This window comes from Monodelphis domestica, chromosome 1, assembly GCF_027887165.1.
Source record: "Monodelphis domestica isolate mMonDom1 chromosome 1, mMonDom1.pri, whole genome shotgun sequence".
Lineage (NCBI taxonomy): Eukaryota > Metazoa > Chordata > Mammalia > Didelphimorphia > Didelphidae > Monodelphis > Monodelphis domestica.
This window is the reverse complement of record NC_077227.1, coordinates 74,346,218-74,366,498: the sequence shown is the minus strand read 5'-3', so window position 1 is coordinate 74,366,498 and position 20,281 is coordinate 74,346,218. Positions and strand designations below refer to the sequence as shown.

The 20,281-nt window shown below is 37.6% G+C and overlaps 1 protein-coding gene across 1 annotated transcript in view; it reads right to left on the bottom strand.

Annotated features, from left to right (window-relative positions):
* Positions 1-20,281, bottom strand: part of CHAT (choline O-acetyltransferase) — a 100,116-nt gene that overhangs the window by 55,006 nt on the left and 24,829 nt on the right. Inside the window, exons 5-7 of the mRNA XM_007478625.3 lie at positions 9,021-9,074; positions 7,163-7,343; positions 5,855-6,032 (exon numbers count right to left, since the gene is read on the bottom strand). Coding sequence (XP_007478687.2) covers positions 5,855-6,032; positions 7,163-7,343; positions 9,021-9,074 — 413 coding nt within the window. The remainder of the gene's footprint in view (positions 1-5,854; positions 6,033-7,162; positions 7,344-9,020; positions 9,075-20,281) is intronic.

Here is a 20,281-nt window from a genome sequence, read left to right as displayed (position 1 = left end):
CTGATTCATGTCGTCCACAGATTTGGTATCTTCAACTATGTCTAGGATTAAAATCTTGAGCAGAACTGAATTCAAGACAGATTCCTGGATCATTCTACTGAAAACCCTTTCAGCTTAGTATCAGTCCTTAACTCAACACTTAATGGGGCCAGTTGTTCATCCAGTTACTAATCCACTTAGTTATTATCCTGCCATTGCCATATCTTCATCTTGCTCCTAAAGAAGTCTTGAAAGATTTTATTAAATTGCTTCCTGAAATCAAAGAATAGAATTTTATTTATTCTACTTTCCTCTACTTAGTAAATCTCCATTTGAAAAAACCTAACTATTTGGGTTATACGAGGGAAGAAAATATCATTTGCACCAGAGCCAATACATTGCAGGAGAAAAGAATCTAGTTGGTAGTAATTGTGATGACATGGTACCTATAGTTCTTAGTCTATAGTTCTTAGTCTAGAACAGAGATTTTTAACCTTTTCTGTGTCATAGAATCCTTTGACAATATGGTGAAGTCTATTGACTTTTCTCAGAATAATATATTTAAGTGCACAGAATAAAATGCTTAAGGTTACAAAGGAAGCCAGTTATATCAAAATACAGTTGTAAAAATAATAATTTACCAATCCCACCCCTCCAGTTTGATGATCCCAAGAGAACTTCTGGGCTAAACAGACAGAATGGTTTGGTAGAAAAAGCACTTGACATTGGAAGTCCTCAGAAGACCTCTGGCCCTGTCACTAATTGTATGACAGTATTCAAGTCATTGAATCTTTCTGAGCCTAGATTTTTTTCTATCTGTAAAATAGATCGAAGAATACTTAGACTGTCCATAGGATTAGTGTCAACTCTGAATGTTCTCTATACAGAATATTATTTATTATTATTTGATGTATTCTTAGAGGGAGAGTAAAGCTCTAAATAAGGTGATTTGGCACAAAGTAGCAAGCCCTACCTACCTTATTGAACATATTTCTTAATGTCCCCAACAGCTTTCAGAATGTCCTACCCTTAATAGGTGCTCAATAACTCTGTTTTTCATGATCCAGCATGGATTACAACAGCCTCCTATGAATTAAGAATGAATATTTTTAGCAATAGAGAAGTGCATTTATTGTAGGAGTAGGCTGCAACATTTGACCAACAAAGAGATTCAAATTAGATTAGGCATAAAAAGTATCATTAGAACAGAGCGTGAGCTGGTCCTGTCAGAGGTGAGGAATACGAGTTAGACTGATAGAGCACTCCACAGACATTCCTAAAATGTCAGAAATTAATCAAGGTTTCCAGCAAGTTTGGTAAACCTTCCATGAAAAACTTCTAGAGAAGATCTAGATAAAAGAGTTGCATAGGATTGTGAGTCTGGGCAGGTCCCTTAACCTCTCTGAATCTCAATATCTTCATTTCTAACATAACCATGGATTTGCTAAATGATATCAAAGTTCATTTCATTTTTGACTTTTGTATTACTTTAATTTCAGCAATGGCTTCACACTTGAAAACACACACACACACACACACACTCACACACAGAGGAATATGACTTCCACTAGAGAAAATCTTCAATTGCTTGAATGTCTTTGTGTTTTGTAATAGTCAGCATTTACTCATTAACAAGAATTTCAGAAAATAAGGTTATTGAGAGCACCATATTTATGTTTGGATGGCATAGTAGATAGAGTATTGAGTCTGGAGTCAGGAAGACCTGAGTTCAAATGTGGCCTTAGACACTTAAGAGCTGAGTGGCCATTGAGAAAGTCACTTAACTCTATTTGCCTCAATTTCCTCACCTATAAAATTAGCTGGAGAAGGAAATGGCAAACCACTCCAATATCTTTGGCAAGAAAACCCCAAAATAGTATCACAAAGAATTGGACACAATTGAAATGAATGAATAATAATAGTTGAAATCTATCTATCTATCTATCTATCTATCTATCTATCTATCTATCTATCTATCTATCTGTCTGTCTGTCTGTCTGTCTGTCTGTCTGTCTGTCTATCTATCTATCTATCTATCTATCTATCTATCTGTGTATATACATATAATATCTAGACATGATAATCCATTATTTTTCTGGGACATTTTACAAATTGGTTTAAAAATCTGATATATAACTTTAAGGTATCACAATTCTGAAAAGACTGACCTAGAAATTCGCAATTTCAAACTGATACATTGGAGTGGGGGAGAAAATATAACTTCAGTAAACATGCATTTATTTTCTGAGCAAAGTGGTTTTTGTTTGTTTGTGGATGCAGCCTTGACTTTGGAATAAAGAAGACCTGAGTTCAATTCTGACTTCAAACACTTAGTAGCTATGTGACCCTGGGCAGGTCACTTAACCTCCATCTTAGTTTTCTCAGCTATAAAATAGCGATAATAATAGCACTTGCCTTCCAGGATTATTTATTTATTTATTGACTTTATTTATTTACTTAGAATATTTTTCCATGGTTACATGATTCCTAGGATTATTTCTTAGAACAAAATAAGACAATATTTGTAAATTAGCATGGTTCCTGGAACATATTAGGTACTTAACAAATGCTTTCCCCAATTCAAATCAATGGCAATAAATGAAGAAAAGAAAGAAGTGAATATGATTTTTGAGTTGGAAAGTAAACTATTTGCCTGTTCACTCATGAGGCTATGACATATATGTGAAAGGCAGGAACAGAGGCAGGGGACATAACTTAGTCATAGGGAGGCTAGAGAGGTACCTGAGTTCTGAAAGACTTTGAGCCTGAACCTTGCATCCTTATCTCCACCCATTGCAAAAATGCTGCTAGGAAGATTAGGGAGAACTGATGAGAAATTTCCTGTTGATTTTGTTCTTAGAGTCAATTCATGTACTCATGTTGTAATCATTTGAAGGATTAAATACTTTTATAAGAGAATGTCAAGTTCTACATTCCTTTTTTTTTGTTTCTTCAATACTAGAAGGAATGTGTCAATTTAGAAATATTGGATTAAATGGAATGAACTCTCTTGACAGATTTTCTCATTACTGAATGTTTTCCAGGAGAGGCTATGACAACTTGTTGGGATGTTGTAAATGGGATTTAGGCCTTGTGTGGAGTTTGAATTATTAATTATATAGGCACTGAAGTTAAAAGATAATAGGTTCATTGATTTGGAAATAGAAGGGCCTTAGAGGTTTTTCTAGTTTTTGGAAAACTAATTTTACAAATGTGAAAACTGAGGCCCAGGGAGGCTAGTGACTTACCAAGGTCATAGAGGCAGCAAGGGTCAGAGGTGAGATTTAAACTCAGGTCCTTCAACTTCAAAGTCATTGATCTTTCCAATTATTATACTACCTCCCCTATCCCTTCTAATTCTGTGATTCTAGGAAGTGTAATTTCATGAATTTCAATTAGTACAGATTAAGAACTTAAGCCTGATAACCACATCTTGATCATTCAGGAGAAGGAAATAGTATGGGCCAGGGCACTCACTAAATTAGAAACAAAATTGAAAATAACAGCATAGCCTGTTATTTTAATGACTCTCTCTCATGAAGAAGGAAAATAATGGAAAGTATTATTATCCCCTTGAGAGAGTAAATAACTTTCAATATCTCAGTAATTTATTAAATTCACTGAGGGCAGGGAATATATGTCATATTTTTTTGCATATAGCACAATTCCTGAGACAGAACCGAGGCTCCATTCATACATATTTACTGATTAATAATTCCAGAGAAATAAGATTGGATCAAATGAAAACAATAATACTGACATACTGAAAAAGAAATAGGACTAAATATTACTTCCCAGGCTTTTCTTTCTGTTTTCCACAACCTTTCTTTTTAGCTGGACAATGACTTGAACATTCCTGTGTCTGCATCTCTGTTCCTACTATTCTCTCTTTGAGACGCCTTGCCCACTACTCTCTGCTTATCTAAATCCTAAATCTCCTTAAGGACTAAGTCTTTATGTTTCTCAAGAAAAATTTCCTGATCTATCCCATAGCAAGATTTTCTACTGTTGAATGTCTACAGCACTTGGAGTTTATTAGGTACTTAGTCAAATATTTTTGTTACTATCAGTTATATGTCTTTATGTACATTTATTATACATCTCTTTAAAAAAGGAATTGTGTCTTACACTTGTAACCCATACAATGGCTGTTACATAGGACTCATAGGCTTACAAGATTCTGGAGCTGAGAGACTTTATGACACTGCCTAGTCCCAACACTCATGTTTTCTGTTGTTCATTCACTCCAGTTGGGTCTGACTCTTCATGACTCCATTTGGAGTTTTCTTGGCAAAGATAATGGAGTGGTATGCTATTCCCTTCTCCAGTTCATTTTCTAGATGAGGAATTAAGGCAAATGATTAAATGACTTTTCCAGAGTCACACAGCTAGTAAGTGTCTGATTTGAACTCAGGAAGATGAGTCTTCCTGACTTCAAGTTCCCAGTACTCTATTTATTGGGCCACCTACCTCTTACTGACATTTTAAAGCCAAGGAAGTAGATAACTAGGAAGACATTAAGGGATTTATGGGATGTCATGTGACTATTCAGAGACTAATTAGTCAATAAACATTTATTTATTTGTTTGTTTGTTTTTAAACCCTTACCTTCAGTCTTGGAATCATTGATTCCAAGGCAGAAGAATGGTAAGGACTAGGCAATGGATGTTAAGTGACCTGCCCAGAGTCACACAGCTGGGAAGTGTTTGAGGCCAGATTTGAACCAAGGACCTCCCATCTCTAGGCCTGGCTCTCAATCCACTGAGCTACCCAACTTCCCCTCAATAAACATTTATTAAGTATTTCCTAGTGTTGGGCATTGTGCTAAGTGCTGAGGACACAAAAAGAGACAAAAGATAGTTCCAGCCTTAAAGGAGCTAAGCTTACAATCTAATGGACTGTAATAGATAGCCAAACTGGATCTAGAACACGTGTCCTTACTTTTGGTTTATCAGTTTCTCCATTCCACTATCCTTCTTCCCTTAGGTACTTGACACATAATTTTTAATTGATTGGTTTATTTGAATATAGCATATGTTGGAGATCTGTACTTGTGAAGCCTTTTACCTTGCCTTCTTAGTGTCTTCTTTACTCAGAAATTAAAAAAAAAAAGGATCACAGTAAGTCAGACCCATTCAACTAGAGAGGAATTTAAATAAGAGATGCAGTTTCTAGGAGGAGGATTCAGGTTTATTTATTTATTTTTTAAAAAGACTTTCTTCTTTGTAAGTCTCAAAGTTTTAACTGACAAAGAACAATGGCTGATGTGCAAAATAAATACCAGGTACTGTCAGTCCAAAGCACTAGGGCTAGAGCAGGGGATGAACTGATAAATTGCTCTCTCATTAGGAGAAAAACTGCAGAGCCAGAGATGCCTAAACATTGCCCTTGGGCATGTCTGGGATTCTAATTTGAAGGTGGTTTTGTTTTGTTTTGTTTTTTTAACTATCATAGTTAGGTTGTTTCTTTTCCCACTAGTGAAAAGGCTCAACAATTACAGCCAATCTGGAAAGAGGCTAAAAGCTTCCAGTTGAACAAAAATGCCCATAGGTCCTGTATACCTATATATCTCCCAAGTGCTATCTAGTCTTTTGAGGGAAAAAGACTGGGCTATTATTGGTTGAAAATTATATCCTCATATGGATTTGCCATTGTTCTTTATATTCAGAAATTGCACTGATATTGACAGTATTTTTTTCTGTTCCAATATACGGAGAATGGAGGATTGGGTTATGAATGATGGGGATGTTTTTGGTGGAGCTATCCTCATTCTTCCTCTAGGTCCCTGCAGAATAGAGGATAACACTACCACCACCAAGGAAAGAAAGGCAATGAGGATGAAGATGAAGAGACATTTGGGGGTGCTGCTGCTAACCTTTCACAAGGATCGTCCTGGCCTTAGCCCATTCTGTTCTCCCATCTGATGTCAGCAGACCAATCGGTGGTAACCTTTCTTCCTCATTGTCAGCCATTTTGACTATCTTTCGCAATTGAGTGAATAGATCCCCCTCACTGAGGCGACGGAAATTAATGACCACATCCAAGACAAAGAACTGTGGGGGAAACAGGTCAAACATTTCAACTCATGGAAACTGAGATTAAACCAAAACCCCAAGGCACCAAGTTGTCATTTTATACTGATGGAGGGTCCCAGGGAAGAAACCTCTGGAATTTAGCTGTGTAATAAGACCTTTAAGTGTGACTTTTAGTAGCCTCAAAAAGATAGTGATTCAGGTCTAGGACTAAAACTGTTGGGTGTCCTAGATTCCAAATTGCTGTCAAATCAGGAGAGACTACATAGATGGAATTTGATGACATAAAAACTTGGTTTCATAAAACTTTTATAGTTTTACTCTCATTTAGTCATGAACCCTCCAGAGTCTTTGAACTGTGTGAGACTTCATTCAGGAGCACACACATAACTGCTAACCTCTTCTTTGCATTAGAGAATTCCCAGTTCAGGTTGTGGCTCAAAATTTCTTTGACCATTTTTCTTATTTGCTTGATATTCCTATTTCTCAAGATCAGACAAGCATAAAGGTATTTTTTCACTGAACTGTTGAATCAAAATGAAGAAGCAAGCTCCAAGAAACACCTTCCCCCCCTCTAAATAAAGCATAGGAGAACTAGGAGAGACTGAAGAAGTAATACTTTGCAGTTACTCAGTTGGGCAACACAGATGACTGTTGTTAAGTTTTTGAATTAAATATTGAAGATATAGCTTTTTGAACCATGGATATTCTATAATAGAATTTTAATTAATTTAATTACTACTGTTAATTTAATTAATAGTCCTCACCAACTGGACATCACCCAGCACTTTCATTCTCAAACATGGCCTGTGGCCTCTTATTCTGTCCTTAGTGAAGCTACAAAAGAACAAACTGGTAAGCATTCACCTCCTCTTGATAGAAACATGAAGACAGTTCTTAGGTTGTAAGAGGCAACATAGCTTAGTGGCAAGACAACAGAGAGATTAAAAGTCAGGAGGATCTGGCTTCTAAGCAATTTTGGGCTGTGAGAATCAAACGAGATCAGGTATGTGAAAATGCTTTGAAAAATATAGAGCACTCTACAAATTCAGAGTATTAATATTAGGTTCTATCTTAGTCTAAGTAATCCTCAAATACTTCTAGCTTTTCCAAGCTGGATAATGACATTGTAGCAAATGAAACCATTTTACCTGATTGTTACAAGCCACAATGATATGCTCTGGTTCAGGCATAATACTGCTTGTCTGAGCCACAAGAGTATCTTTTGTATGTCCTGGAAGACGATAGGAAGAGAAGAGCCCATAGTACTGCTTCATACAGAGAGGCTGGCCAGATAGCTGTCCTCTGGCACAGTCAATAGGTATGGAATGGCTAAATAAGGAGAAAGGAAATAAGAGAAGGAATTCAGAGAGAGAGAAAGAGAATGAATCTTGAGTATGTGTCATTTCATTAGATGAGACAAAATACACAAAGAATCGTGGTTTCTTTATAGTGTTAGATGAACACTATAATTCCCTTACCCAACTTATGTGTCATTTCTGACTTCATCAGACAGTAGAAATGATATCTGAAGTGGACTACAGCAGCCATCTACACAAATAGATGGTTGCCAATGACTTATCATGGACATCTTCATGTAAATAGATGGATACTTATATATACGCATTTGTGTATATACGTATTTGTGTGTATACATACATGTGTCAGAAAAACGGGAGACAGGCTAGGAAGGGCCTGCCTGCAGCAAACTTTGGAAGATCCAAGGGAACAGTTGTGTGTAGATTTGCCTGTTCAACTCACTCTTAGAATGTCATAATGGTCTAGAGTGAATTTCTGTCTTTATGTTCAAGGTTGGTCTCAGATTCCCTCTCCCCTTTCTTTTTCTTTAGTAGGAGACTGGAAGTGGGGGGAGGTAGCAGATCTATAGGAGTTGACATTGTCCTGGTACTTCCTATCCCATTAGCCGTCAACTTGCAATGTCTGAGCTTTCCATGGCGCCAGTTACTGCCCTAGTGCCCCAGAAAAACAATGCACCTTCGAACCAAGTTTTCATATTCTTTTCCAATTAGAAGCTCTTGCCCTCTGCTCTTGTGGTCTCAGCTCTGTAATTTTTCATCTCTCCTTGATAGTTAATCCTATAAGATCCATAACTGGCTATGGTATGTAGAGTTAGACATGGCCCCTAATTGTTAAGAAAGGGAAGTTTATCTTCTAGGAAGTATGTTTGTTGTGCCTTTTTTATCTTCCCCTTTGGGGTTCCCTTTGCTGTATGGTCCTCTAATGCTGCCCCTTTTATGCTTATTTGTCCTTCCATTCCCCATGTCTGTACTTCCATATGCTCTAGACTTGGTCTTTTCTTTTCCCACATCAATACTTACTGTGCTAAGTCCTATTACCTTACCAGCTTGCCAGATGACTGCTCTATTAATCTTTTATGAAGAAATGTGGACTAAGGTGTTAAGCATTAGACTTTGAAATGCTTTATTTTAAACTGGAGAGGAAAATTCTTAACTTAGGTTAGATTTCATACATACTGACAAGCCATTGCAACAATTGCAGAGAATATTTTTGGGTTGGAAACTTACACTCCTCAAGTCTCTGATTGTATCCTTGCCCTTTCAGTAGAACTGCCTCATCCATCAAAGTAAAAGGACGCAAGACAGTGAAGAAAATACTAGATCTGGGTTTCAATCCCACTTGTAAATTTCAGTAATTGTGTGTCCATTGGAAAATTATTAAATTTCTATGAGATTTAAATGTTCTATAAGATATGAACTAAAAATCTGTACTACCAAAATCATATGGTTGTTGTGAGGAATTTTCTTCATAAACTTAAAAGTGCTGTGGATAAATAAGCTATTATTATTATAAACCCTGACATTTTAGAGAAACAAGGAGACTGCTTAATGAAGTCTGGTTTCTTCCTGGATTTTTTTGGGGGAGAGGTGGGTTATTTTTTTAACCCTGGCAACTCATTTCTTTGTAGAGGAACTCTCAGCTTCTGCATAGTTGGGTTTAGCCTTTTCATATTTTCCCCAGACTACTTACCTGTCCAGTAAGGCTTTATAGTCAAGCACTCCAGAAATGAGATTGGCTGTAAACCTAAAAGAAAAAGACACCACAGCCATTAGTCTTCCATTCCAGAGATCTGTACTATGGTCTCTCCTGCAAGAAGTATTACTTGAGTTGCTCTTAGAAATAAGCTGGTGATTCTAAAATGTAGAGATGGGGCATGTAGGTAGGTTAGTAGAGAGACAGGCCTGAAGTCAGGAGGTCCTGAGTTCATATCTGACTGCAGATACTTCCTAGCTGGATGGCCCTGGGCAAGTCACTTAACTCCAGTTGCTTAGCCCTCATTGGTCTTCTGCCTTGGAACCAATACTTTGTATTGATCCTAAGACATAAGGGAAGGGATTAGAAAAATAAAAACTAGAGATGAACAAAGAGTATATTCTAGGCATGGGGGGTGGAGTGTCAATCTGTGCAAAGGCATAGATGAGGAGATGGTGTGACATCTAGGAAGTACCCTAAAAAGTCCAGTCTAACTGAATTGTATAGTGTATGAAGTTTGAAATATAGAAGAAGCCTGTAAATATAGACTGGAGCCAGGTAACAAAGGGTTTTAACAGAACCATCTTAGAGCTAAGAAGGAGTCACTGGATTTTATTGAACAGGGGTCTGACTTGGACTGGCCTATGCTTTAGGAACAAAGAGTTCTTGCTTTATGTAAATTTGTATTATGCACATTTGACTTTACATAAAGAAATCTGCATTTCAAAAAAACACCTATGTTAGCTTGACTTTACAGTACTATGCTCACTAGGCTCCTGCCCCTAGGCTTGGTGCTCTATGCCTCCTCCTTCCCAAATCTAACTGAAAGCAGAAAGACCTTGGAGAGATCTATGGCTTCCCTAGTGCTAGTTGGGGGCTTAGCTTGAGATCTCTGGTGCTAAGAGAGAAATCCTTTGCAGTGCTCCTTCACTCACCCCTATGCCCTGTCCCCTACCTTCCATTAGTCTTCTCTTAGGTACCACATATTGGTTTCAGACCTCCATATACTGTCAGTTCTCTCCTTTCTGTGTCCTTGCCTGGCCCTCACAATCTGTACTTCACATATTTTTCATCTTAGTTCTGGCCAGGCTCCCACATGGCTGGCCCCAGCCTGCTTTTCTCCTCCTCTTGTTTTTCTGTCCCTGGTTCCAACATGCTCTTGGACTGTTTGATGGCCCCGTCCTTCCATAAGTATGTGGCCTTTGTGGCCCTTTGTGCCTCCTTCCCTTTCTTCCCCACATCTGGCTGGCAAATTCATATTACACAAAAATTACTTTATGTAGAGGACTGCCATTTAAAGCAAGAACTTTTGTATAAGTTTTACTTCTTTATGGTGGATGGATTGGAGAAAGAAGAGACAAGTTAGGAAAGTCAATTAGGAGGTCAGTCCAGAAAAGAGGTTATGAGGATCTGAATAAGAGCAGTTGTAGTATGAATGGAGAGAAGGTGTTGGATGCAAGAGATGCTTTGGAGAGAGAATTGATAAGACTTGACAAGTGCTTAAACATGTGGCATAAAGGAGGGAGGTGGAGTCATAGATGATGAATTCAAGATTGTACTCTGAAAGGCCATTTATTATTGGTCACATCTGAAAGGCAGAGGCTATGTCTATTTTGACCCCAAATTAAAAGTCAATTTCATATTTATCTGGCTAATTTTATCAAAATAGAAGCAACCCTGATGAATAATTTGGACCATAACAAGACACTTTAGAACCTGTGTTATCCAGCTGGGCTTTCAATGCTGGTATAATTAATTCTTTAAGTGCAAACTGTAGAATTCATTTTTTGTGACAAGGCAGGAAAGATATCATAGTGAGGACTAGAGAGGAGAGGTTGGCTGGATGGAGAGTGAGGGCTGTATCTCCAAATAAGAACAAATATAAAGTGAAGGTTGGTGTTAAAATTACATCTTGTTCTGATCACCCTGACTATCCTCCTTTTTCTAGTCAGTATAGTAAGTAAGCTGCTAATTAATGAATGAAATTATGAAATGGGGCAGGAAGTCCTAGTTTTGGGTGGTTACTTACCAGGAAAAACTATGACAGCAGTGGAAAAGTGAAGATTTGCTCACACTTTAATAAGGGTATAGAGGAAAATGATATAGGAAATACAGAGACGGCATGTAAGAAGTACAGAGGCAGAGGCAGAGATGGACAGTGGAGGAAGGCAGACAACGTGGGAAGAGAATAGGGTTGGGGAGAAGCCCAGAGAATCACTCACTCAGTCTTACTTCCTGCTAGTGCTACTTTACATTGACTACTTACAATTTTATTTGCTATGTTAAAATTGTATTTTATTCTGCCCCCCCACCTCCCTTCTTTCTAGTCAGTATAATAAATTTAGATGTATCTGATGCAAAGAAACAATAGCAGGAAGTAAGATTGTAAAGGAGGTTCCATAGATCAAAGAAACATAATTTACAAATTGTATCTTATATGAACAAAAAATGCATCCTCCTAATATGTGCTAAATTGGAGGGAGCTATCCAGGATTTGCTGTTAGGGACTTTTTGTCTTATGATGTGTAAAGCTCAGAGAAGTTCTTTAAGCCCACAATAAGACCAGCAGAACTGTATGGTAGAACTGAGATTTGTAGCCAGTCACCTTGGATGTATACCTAGACTATGACCAGTAGCCTCTCTGCTAGCCCACCTCCAATACTTTCGGCACATCATTCCCAGTGGTCTTCCCAAATTTTCATCATGCCATTCACTTGCTTAAAAACCTTGCGTTATTGGTACTTTAATGCCCATAATATAAACCTAGACTGGTATTTAAGGACTTTGGCAAACTAAACAGGCATACTGCTTGCCCCTAAAATGGTGAGAATAAATGAGTCATAATCCTTGACTCCTCAGTCAAGGAGCCACAACATTTTTAGGGGGAGCAGTTGTGAAGAGTCCTTTGCTCCTCTCTTCTGGGACTTCAGAAGCCTAGAGCACAAATTTATTAAGTCTTGTTTCCTCAATAAATTAATGCAGGCATAATATACTAGAGGAGACAACTCCTAGGAATGCAACTGCCAAACACCAAAGTTTTTTTGTTTTACCTCATGCTTGGAGGCAATTAATACTGCAAAGCCTTCTTTTTTTCACACTTTCTTTAGTTCTTCTGAGAGAGCATGCATAATAATCCACCTCCTGTTGTACTGACTTTCCCACCCTGGACAGCCAGTTTTACTGCATGCTTAGAAGACATTGTCCTGAAACTTCACCTCTTTTTAATTACCTGGATTCCTCACTAATCTGCTTCTGACATTAGTGTCCACTTTATCCACAATCTTACCTATTCTATTGCACTTAAAAAAAACCACACACACACACAAAATCAACTCCCTACCTTCTATCCATACTATGTATTCGTTCCAATAGTGGTAAGGGCTAGGCAATGGGGGTTAAGTGACTTGCCCAGGAAGTATCAGAAGTCACATTTAAACCTAGGACTTCAAGAATTCTTGGGGTGGAGCCAAGATGGAGGAATAAATAGAATAGTAGCTCTGTGTCACTATAAGAATCCTTTCTGACCAAGATTAAAATATTGCCACAAAATGAATACAGGAGTGAAAGAACCAACAAGGAGATAGAATAAAATAATTTTCAAGAAAAGAAAAACTAAAAATGTAGGCAGACAACATCTGGGACATTGGGGTAAGAGGAGAATAGAGCCAGCAAAAGGCTATAGCAAGGAGTGAAGAGCAAGCTAAGAGCAAACCATCCCTGACCCCCACATCACATCTGCTGTCACAGGTTCTGAACTTAAGTTCAAGATAACATTCAGACCCTGAGATCCTGCTTGGGCAAATAATAGTCCAAACCAACCCATACCCCTTGAAATTTCAAACCTGTGGAGAAGTCCAGAATCCCAGTCTAGGGCAATCTGGGCTGAAGGGAGCTAATCCATGTGGGCCCAGAGCGAAGCCAGGAAGTCCAGTTTGGGTTTGGGATGTGGGCATAATCCACAGTTTGGGGTAAGGACACAGTTCACAGGTAGAGGCCCTCCGCCCCATCTTTTTGCCCAAAACTAAGGGCAGAACTCCAGGATAGGGCAATCAAGGGTGTGCCTGATTGGATCAAGAAGACAGTGAGACCAAAAACTTGAGCCTAACCCTGCGGCTAGGTTTTGATCAGCTCCTGACCTGATCAAGTTCAGAATGAAATCAAAAGCTTACACCCAAGTCTGAGGAAAGTCTTTAAGCTATCAATATATTAAGGGTCAAATTGAATCAGCAGGGGGAGAATGCTATCAGAGCTCTCAGTCCTTAGACCATCTGGTAAACTAGTAACCACCCAGAAAACCATCATTCCTCTTCATAGTATATTTCATAGGATGCATTTTGTTTTATTTCTTTAAGGCAAAAATTTATTGAATTCATTTATGAAAGACATTTTAATTTACTAAACAAAAGAATTGAAAACACAAACTTAACCATAATGTTTTATGCAAAATGCAGTTCATACTTTAAAAGAATATATTTTGTCATTCTTCAATAGACAATATGGTCAAAAGTTATGAATAGGCAATTTTCAAAGAAAGAAGTTCAAGTTATTAACCATATAAAAATGTTCCAAATAACTAGTAATTAAGAGATATGCACATTTAAAAAAACTCAGATACTCCCCATCATACCCATCAGATTGGGCCAATATGACAAAAAGAAACTGACAATTATTTTTGTATGGACTTGAGAAAAATAGGTGCACATTGCTAGAGCTGTGATTTGGTTTAAGTATTCTGGAAAACAATTTAATACTATGATCCCAGAATCACTAAACCGTACAATTTGACTCAGCAATACTATTCCTAAGCATATGCCAAAGGGGAAAAGAAATCATATCTATAAAAATATTTATAGCAGCTCTTTTGTAGTGATAAAGAGCTAGACCCTAAAGGTATGCAGGTTAATTGGGAAACAACCAAACTTTGTGGTATATACATGTAATGGAATATTATTTTATCATAAGAAAGGATGAAAAGGACATTGGCAAAAAACACCCAAGAAGACTTATGAACTGATACAGAGTGAAATGAATAGAAGCAGGAGAAAAATTTATACAATAACAATATTGTAAAAAAATTAAAAAAGCAATTTTGGGGCAGCTGACAGTGCAGTGGGCAGAGGGCCAGGCCTGGAGTCTGGAGGACCTGGGTTCAAATCTGCCCTCAGATATTTATTTCCTAGCTGTGTGATACTGAGGGAGTCACTTAATCTTATTTGCCCAGTCCTAAAACAGAAAATAAGGATTAAAAAAAGAAAAGCAATGTTGAAAGACTTAAGAACTCTCATCAATGAAATTGCCAAATTGCCAAGGATTCCAGAGGACCAATTGCTTCCTGACAGAGTCAAGATGCAGAATGATACATACAGTTTTGGATATGGTGTGTGTGTGTGTGTGTGTGTGTGTGTGTGTGTGTGTGTGTGTGTGTGTGTGTATCACTAATTACTATTTATTCTTTTTTTTTCAAATGGGGGTAGGTGGAAGAGAGAGAGGAGGACTAGGGAGAGGGTCCCCACCAACAAACAACAACAAAAAGACAGAAGAAAGACCAAAAGGAACGACAATTAGAACAACTTTGAATGTTACATATTGAATGTTTATTTTATTTGGTATTTTTTAAATTCAGAATGCTAAACTAGTAAAAAATTCATGAAGTTTAATTAAAACAATTCCCTTTTTGGGGGAAAAATTCCTCTTTTGTATTATGATGAAACCTGGCATGTCTCATATGCCAGACCTGAAGTCAAGGTAGACATTTTCCTGAGTTTAAATCCAGTCTCAAACACTTACTAGCATGACTTTTGGTAAGTCACTTAACCTTGTTTGCCTCAGTTTCCTCATCTAGAAAATGAAGTGGAAAAAGAAATGGCAAAGCACACCAGTATGTTTGCCAAGAAAACTTCAAATGGCATCATGAAGCCAAAATGACACAACCAAAATGATTGAACCACGACAGTCCCTTTACCTCTATTTTTTATTTAATTTCTTCCTCTTCCCACTTATGACCTTATTTCAACAACTATTTATTCTTTCTCTTGTATCTTCAATTATTTCCTCACCAGTGGCCTCTTTACATCTATTTATAAACATATTTAACTCTTTCCCAATCCTAGCCCATCTTACTGTGTTGCTTCTTTCTTCCCTCTCTTCACTGATAAACTTGTTGAAAAAATGATCTATGACATTAAAGGGATAATTCTATGAGAGTCTTCACCATGTAGGTTAAACAAGGTATTTTCTTGAAAGGTTGCCCAAATGCAAAGGGGCCAGGGCATGAGAAGTCCCTACTCCTCCCTGAGATTTGTGACTAGCAAATCAATAGCTTGCTAGCCTTGGCACAGGGAAACCATACTCAGATGAATCAGCTTGGTATTCTCTCCTTATAGCCAAGTGAACCTCTTTTTAACTGTTAGCTGGACTACGAGTCTCCTTTTGTGTCAAATCTTGAGTGGGGTTCTTAACTGGCTTTTATGCCTAACTGCTACCTCTTCACTACCGACTTTTTCATCAGCCCTTTCCAATTGTACATTTGCTCCAACCAACTCTACCCAAACTATTCTCTCTAGTGTCTTTAATAATCTATTAATCTTTTTTTGTCAAACCTCAAATTTCTAGACCTCTCTGCAGCTACTATCTACTGCTAATCACTTTTTTCTCCTGGACACTCTTTCTTCCTTATGATTCTGATACACTCATTCTCTTCTTCCCCTACCTTCACAATACTGCTTCTCTTCCTCCTTCACTGGCTCTGCATTCTCTTCATTAAAGTGTTCCCTCAAGAGACTATTGTTGGCGTCTTTACTCTCTCCCTTGGCAATCTCACTTACACCTGCGGCGTTAATGACCACCTTTATGCAAATGACTTCCAAATCAATATCTCTAAACCTGATCTGTCTTCTAAGAACTGCATATAGTTCTCCATCTTTCTTCAGGAATCCCTACCTGAAGTTCCCACCAACATCTCAAATCTAAGAAGTCTGAAAACTGAACTCATCTTTCTCCTGAAACCTCTTCCTACTGTTAGTCTGTTAAGTTCTGTGCAATTGGAAATCTTGTACCTTTGAACTACATTACTCCACACCCCACTCTCCTCCTGTCATTATGTACTGACACAGGCAGGATATAAATTTTCCCTTTTCCTACCTCTCTTCCTCTTGTCTTCCTGTCACGGCTTTGATGAAGCAGGCCTTTTGAGCGGGTAGATTAGCTTGGGCACGTGGTTTTATTTTGTTAGATAATTACCTTTTTATTCCTTTACTTCTAGTGATTCCTAACAAATCTTATAAAATATAATATTTGGAGTTATTGTATATTAATTTTAATTCTTACATTTAAGAATGATAAAATAAACTAGTAAAAATTTCATGTAGTTAGATTAAAACAATGCCATTTTGTTAGTCTATGATACCACTGTTTCCTATCATCTCATCTTCTTAATTTTAGGATTTTCTCTGACTCGGTTTCCTTTATCCATCCAAGCAATTAAGTCCTGTTGATTCTAGTTCTGCATCTCTTAAAATTGTCCTTTCCTGTCTGCTTCCATATCACCACTCTGGTATATGCCTCCAGTACCACCTGCCTAAACTTTTTTCATAAATGGGCTTTTTGTTTCCTGTCTCTACTCTCCTCTTGCCAATCCAGCCTTTATGCCACTGCCAGAATCATCTTTTTTTTCCACACTGGTTTGGTAATAACACATCTCTGCTCTGCTCTGGTTCCCTATTGCATTTTGGGTAAAGTTGGAAAAGGACAAAGAAAGGAAAGGCTAGGGACAGTGAAGAAAAGCAATTATTATTCTGAGTGTTGCCTCTGGATATCCCCCATTCTGTAGCTGAAAACAGGTAATAAAGTTTAAATAATTAATCCAGTGTGAAAATAGAGGTAAAATACAATGAAGTATGTTGGTTCTTGGTGTTTTCTATTATGGTACATGGATACCTGGCAGGGTAATCAAACAGAAAATCTATCCATTTTTCTGGTGGGGAATTTCTTCCAGGCTGCATTTCAGGGATAAATAAGTTCTATCTTTAAGTAATTTATAATTTATAAAAGCAGTCTAAGATGAAAAGGAACAGTATGCTCGGTATATAGCAATTGCAAACCTTAAAAAACCAGTAAAAGAATGGATTAGGCTCATACTTCCTAAACAACTTTCCTCTCTCATGGGTAGCACAAAGCTTTCTTTCTGAAAGATATTTTACTAAGGAGGTGGCATTATTCCTTGGAACTTCCATCTTCATGCAAATAAAAAAGCAACTATAAGGAGTTTAATAAGTTTTCTTCCTTGGCATTTCCAATTCTATGTGCATTATCTAGGTCTGAGGCTCTTGACCTGGGGTCCACAGACTCCCAAGGAGTCTATGGACAGATTTCAGGGCTCTCTGAACTTGGATAGGGAAAAATTTGCATCTTAATTTTTTAAAGTCAATTTTTTTCAATGAACAAAGACCTCCCCCCAATTCTCCTCCATTAAAAAAGGTAGAGAACCAAAACCCTTATAACAAATATATATCTTTATTTTTGCTAACCTTTAGCTGAAACTAAGCATTTCTTTCTACCATGAATTTATTCTGAGGGGTTCATAGGCTTCATTAGACTGCCAGAAGACTCTATTGTACAAAAAAAGATTAAGAACCATTGATGTGTGTGTACATGAAGGCATCTCAACATCACTGGAGATAAAATGTTAAAAACATTCCAGACAATTAGTGTTGGCATTCTCTCAGGATGGAGATATTGTTAAAACAAAAATATTGAACTCTTGTCACAGTATAGAATGTGGGGCTAGGGGTCCTCTGAAGACCTTTTCAACTATAAGATTCGATGTTTATTTAGTTCCTGGGGATATATTAAAATAGGCTGTATGATGGGAAATAAAAAGGAAATAGAGAGGTCTGAGGGGTATAACAAGCCTGTTAATGACTACCCAATCCCTCATTACCAGTAGGGACTAGGAAAATGTCAAGCTAGTCATATTCCTTCTCAGAGCTCAAGGGAAGCTGCTGGATGGATCCTTGGAGAGGCCTGCAGTATGAATGCAAAACAGTCTTTCAGATAGGACCTGGGGCATAATAATGGGAAATCTGAGAAGGCTAACAGAACCTTAGCTTGCTGCACATGCAAAACATTTAAATTTTACATTTTTTTTAAAAAAGGCTTTTGTTTTGAATCCTTTCAAAAAGTGATGATGACAACCTGGTTTTGCATTACCCAGCCTCTAGGAATTTGAGAAGTCAACAGCACAGGGGAAATTTAAAAAAATCTGCTAATTACCCCCATTTTAAAAGGGAGAAGTTGCAAAATAGAATGCCAGAGGATGCATGTCAAAATGGTTTTTGTTTTCTTTATTTTCCTTAGAGGATGAACTATGGCTTGATTGTATACTGAGAAAAAATATATTATTGGATGCAAGTCTTAAATTCATTCAAAAATTATTTTGTCCAACATTTTCCATTATTTGGCAGATTTTTATTGGTTCTTCTTTGGTTACCAATATCCAGTTTACTACTGTCTCTACCTGTCCTTTGTTCTCCTGGGTTCACAGAACACAGGTCTGTGTGCTGCCCAGATCAGACACCAAAGCTTGGAGGTTCTGGCTCTGCTCTGAACTTCTGCCCTGGGGTTCCATGTGCATCTGATTGCTGAAGGTCTCATCTGTCCCACAATCTCAGGGAGCTCCAGCCCTGCTTGACTTCACTTTCTACTCACTGACCATCTTGAAAGTAACCTAGCCAGTTACTTTGGCTTTGTTGCATGTGGACCTCCCCCTTAGAACCATGTTCAAATCAGCTCTGCTGATCATTCCTGGAGGGGGATTGTCAATCTGTTCCTTCATGGCTTTATTAACCATCCATATAACTTTCTGAACCAAAGATTACTTCCGCTCAATACTCCCCTAAGTGTATGGTCTCCCCCATTAGAATTTAACGTCTTTAGGGTAAGAGATGGTCTTTTACTTTGCTTTTTTAAAATCCTTACTTTTAGTCTTAGAATCGATACTAATATCAGTTCCAATGCAGAAAAGTGGTAAGGGATAGGCAAATGGGGGTAAAGTGACTTGCCCAGGGTCACACAGCTAGGAAATGTTTGAGATCATATTTGAACCCAGGACCTCCTCTCTCTAGGCTTGTACCTTTATCCACTGAGTCACCCTTGTCCTTGCTTTTGCATTTGTATTCCCACAAGGATTTATGTGAAACATTATGCTTAGCACATAGTGCTTAATAAGTATTTTAACTTTTTTATTTATTCATTCATCTGTAATTCGTATGCTATAGCAAATATACTCAGTGCCCTCCTCCTCCTCCACAACACAGAGACCTAGGAAAATTAAACAAAATGGAATGAAGTGGAGAAGAAGAGTATCTTCTATTTTTAAGAAACACTTCCAGATTATTTTGCCAGTGGCTTGATGAACTTTTATTATTTTTCTAAACCTTAGTTTCCTTATCTGTAAAGCAGAAATAATATGGTACCTATATGATCTGTATAGCTGGATTGTTACAAAGCTCAAGTAAGATTATATATAGAAAGTATTTTGCAAACCTTAAATCTATATAGGAGATGTCCCAACACATATTGTAGAGACAGTTAAACTTAAAACTGAACTCTTACTTTTGGGACAACTTATTAAGTCCCCATTTTTTTTAAACCCTTACCTTCCATCTTGGAATCAATACTGTGTATTGGTTCCAAAGCAGAAGGGTGGTAAGGGCTAGGCAATGGGGGTCAAGTGACTTGCCCAGGGTCACACAGCTGCGAAGTGTCTGAGGTTAGATTTGAACCCAGGACCTCCCCTCTTTAGGCCTGGCTCTCAACCTACTGAGCTACCCAACTGCCCCCTAAGTCCCCACTTTTAACAGACTCTATGCCAGGTTGGGGCTACAAAGACAAAATTTTTTTGTATTATTTTTTTCCCAATTGCATATAGTTATGCAATTGGGTATGGCTTTTAATAATTGTTTTCTGACATTTCACCATCCATGTTCTTCCCCCACCCTCAAGACTACAAGTAATATGATATAGGTTATACATGTACTATGCAATTTCATATTTCCATTTTTATCATGTTGTCAAAGAAGACACATACTCCTTATACAAGAAAAAAAGACTCAGGAAGAAAATAGTGAAAAATGGTACACTTTGATCTGCATTCAAACTGTCTGAAACAAAATTTAAATAGTCTCTCTTGCAAGGACCTTAAAGTCAAAAAGACTCAAATTTCTGGGTTCAAACCTAGCCTCAAATACTTACTAATTGTG